Source organism: Cucurbita moschata, unplaced genomic scaffold (assembly GCF_002738365.1).
Source record: "Cucurbita moschata cultivar Rifu unplaced genomic scaffold, Cmos_1.0 Cmo_Scf00498, whole genome shotgun sequence".
In the NCBI taxonomy this organism is placed as follows: domain Eukaryota; kingdom Viridiplantae; phylum Streptophyta; class Magnoliopsida; order Cucurbitales; family Cucurbitaceae; genus Cucurbita; species Cucurbita moschata.
This window is the reverse complement of record NW_019269014.1, coordinates 3,067-6,307: the sequence shown is the minus strand read 5'-3', so window position 1 is coordinate 6,307 and position 3,241 is coordinate 3,067. Positions and strand designations below refer to the sequence as shown.

The window sequence follows — 3,241 nt, the reverse complement described above, 5'->3', positions numbered from 1 at the left end:
AGATTCGAATCTCTCCACAAGCAAGATCGATCATGTCTAGCTTGAATGATTCTTGTTGATCAAATATCTCAAGGGAAGAACACTTGATTGAGATTGAAATCACTCCACAAGCAAGATTGATCATGTCGAGCTCGAATGATTCTACATGCAACCTAAACTATATAGAATTCAAAGAAACTTAGCCATTGACTAAAGAAAAGCACAAATGCTCCTTTTACTATATTTTCCAAGTCTACTTACAAATACAACATACATGCTTTATATAGCTTTAAAATGAAACTGAAACTATTAAAGGCATTCCAAGAGTTGTAACATTCATACTTAATAGTCATAATTAACCATTATGTAATTGTAACCGAAGGTAAATAAAAGTCTTAAAATACATTAATGAAATACAATAACTCTAAATTACTCTAAATTGTAATCCACCCAAAATTTATAACATGAAACTTCATTCCTCCTCAATGTGGCATGAATTGAAATATCTTTTAATAATTTCAATAATATTTTCTTCACATCTTCATTGAACCATATTATATGATCGATATCTCTTGGTTCATATCAATAAGCAACAGAATCGAGTTAAGTCTAGGGTAAGCACGTAGATTGGTGGGTCGAGACTTAGGATTGAACACCTTTAGAAGTCTGAGACCAATGGAATCGTGAAGGGCGATCAGAGGGTGAGACAATATTATAACAAAATAGTGTGCGCACATTAGTAATTTAGGGCACGACAATATTTTAAACACAAAATAAGAAACGAACTCAAAACATTTTAAAACAAAAGAGTTGAGGACGACCGGTGAGGTTAGTCTATGGCACCTGCCCAAGAGTCCACTCCCGATTTCGACCGGCTCCTTACCTGAAAAAAATGGAGAATAAGGAATGAGTACAAAGACTTAATATGTAGCCTGCTTGTAGGCTCTTAATCGTGTCGTTGATATGCTAGGATGCCACACTCTTTCTTGTCTTGTTCTTGTTTCTTATTGTAAGTACTTATGCCCACTTTTTCTTGACTTGGGGTTCTTATCGTGATTTATTCTAAGGATCATGGTCCGTGGATTCTAAAACCTTGGTTACCCTTTAAGGGCCTTAGTACCATGGTTCTTGGTTCTTGTACTTAGAACCAGGATCTTGATCCATGTTCTAGACCTAGATCTTTCTCTTGTTCTTGTTACTTTCTAGGTATTTATTATGTTCTTGATTTATTCTCCAAGACGCTCCCCCTACGATTTACGACACTAGCCATACGCCTGACAATCCTGTGTCCAAGGCTTGCTACTCAGTGGTAGATCGATTGCACTGCATTGTGGACACGTCGTGTTTTTAGGACATTAATCACGAGGCTAGGTAGTAGTTACCTGCACGTAGGATCCGTCCTACGAGAGGCCGTTGATCATGTGAGTAACTTGTTTAGGTGGCATGTACCGAGGGGTAGCACCCCCTCACCTTAGGTTACTTCATGGCCTGTGGGACGGATTCACCAGTTAACAATCCCATGGATGCAAGGAGACTAATACTCTGCATGTTGTTCCCCACCTTGTACCATTGCGAAGGATAAGTTTTCTGCCCAGGTCTTTGTATCAAGAGTGTTGAAACTCTAGAGCCAAAAGTAAACAATTGGTTCCCTGCTAGGTTAGGGATGCGATGAGAGACTACAATTAGGTTGCTTAATCGTGACGAGAGGGTACTCTAGAGTTTAGAGGTAACAGAGGAATTATGGACCTAGGGAATCGTGTATCTCATTCCTCGTTCCCTCATTACATGAATTTGGCATATATTAATACACATTTTGGTTTCCCTCTTATTTTTTACACATTGATTGGCAAAATTTTTCCTAGAAATTCAGGGTGTGACATGGTGAAATCAAAACCCCAGAATGGTTCTCCCAAAATGCATTGAGTAATTCTTGCGAAAGAAGTCTTGCGCAATTCCTATTCGAAACTATAGTTCTAGAATTTTTTGAACTTATCTGTTCTACCTCACTTTAAAATTTCTAAGGCCCTCGTAAAAGGTTTGAAAGTTCAACTTGAAAAAATAAATCAGGTATTTAATACCTTGTTGAACTTGGGTGCTATCCCATATGTAATCTATGAATTGCTCTCTCTATTTTGTATTTTCTACTGAAAGTATTCATATTGTTGTCCAATATATGAAAGTGTTTTAAAAACCAATGAAATATTTATTATTCTTGGGATAATAACAACTTAAATCAAATATTATTATTATCTATTCAAGGAATTTTGTTATTGAAAATCTAATAAATCTCTAAAATTATCCCAAAATTAACCATAAAATTGTGTTGCATAATTGAAATTAGTTAAATGATTAAGTTTTTCTACCATGCATTTACATAGTTTCTTGCCTGTACTATAAGTATGTATATTTATTCACATGTCCAACACAAATTGGTAGTTAAACTAAAGGTTGATTAGGAAATGATAAAGAATATTGTCGTTTTCTTTCTTTTCACGGTGGCTCTAGTTGGGGCTCAGGTTCCAAGGGTCGCGTTACCACCACCGGGACCTTCTAGATATTACATTCATGTGGTTAACGGGCTAAGCAAACTTGGGTTGCTTGTGCATTGTCAGTCTAAAGACGATGACTTGGGGTATCATCATTTGCTTAATCATGGAGATGATTACCAATGGAACTTCAAGGTTAACTTTTGGGGAACAACCCTCTTTTGGTGCAAGTTGGAGACGCCAGATGCATATGTCTCTTTTGAAAGCTTTTGGCCTGAATCGCAGCACTTATGGCTCCGTGACAGGTGCAAACATGGAACTGTAGGAACTTGTATTTGGACGGCTAAAGATGATGGAATTTACTTGAGAAACTTTCTTGCTAATGTTGATGAATTGATTCACAAGTGGACCTATAAAAGATAGAGAAGCTCTATTATCTCCTTTTGGTGGAATTATCCTTGAGAAACAAATGAAAAATAATGGGATAACACATAAAATCTTGTTGTTGTTGTTTCCTTTTTCTTTTTTTTCTTCTTTATTTTCTTTTATTTTTTTGTATGGAAATGTATTTGATAATTAACTGTGTTGTTGTTCTACAAAATTTTAAATTATGAAAAAAAAATTAAATTTATATGAGAATATAAGTTTTTAAAATTGTAATATCCTTTTTAAATCAAAACTAAAAAAAATAATGATTTTTACTGACAAATCTTAGAGATAGTTTAGAATAAGAAAATCTAAAATAGGTATTAAAGGCTCGTGTTACTGCAATCTTC

The 3,241-nt window shown here is 35.2% G+C and overlaps 1 protein-coding gene across 1 annotated transcript; it reads left to right on the top strand.

Annotated features, from left to right (window-relative positions):
* The first annotated feature begins 2,438 nt into the window (after positions 1-2,438).
* Positions 2,439-2,888, top strand: LOC111440599 (S-protein homolog 1-like). The gene has a single exon (XM_023077565.1). It carries the CDS (start codon positions 2,439-2,441, stop codon positions 2,886-2,888), a length of 450 nt encoding a protein of 149 aa, XP_022933333.1.
* The last annotated feature ends 353 nt before the right edge of the window (positions 2,889-3,241 follow it).

Bases quoted from the DNA above. Each gene is read 5' to 3' on its own strand.
- LOC111440599 (XM_023077565.1), top strand. From the start codon at position 2,439: ATGATAAAGAATATTGTCGTTTTCTTTCTTTTCACGGTGGCTCTAGTT.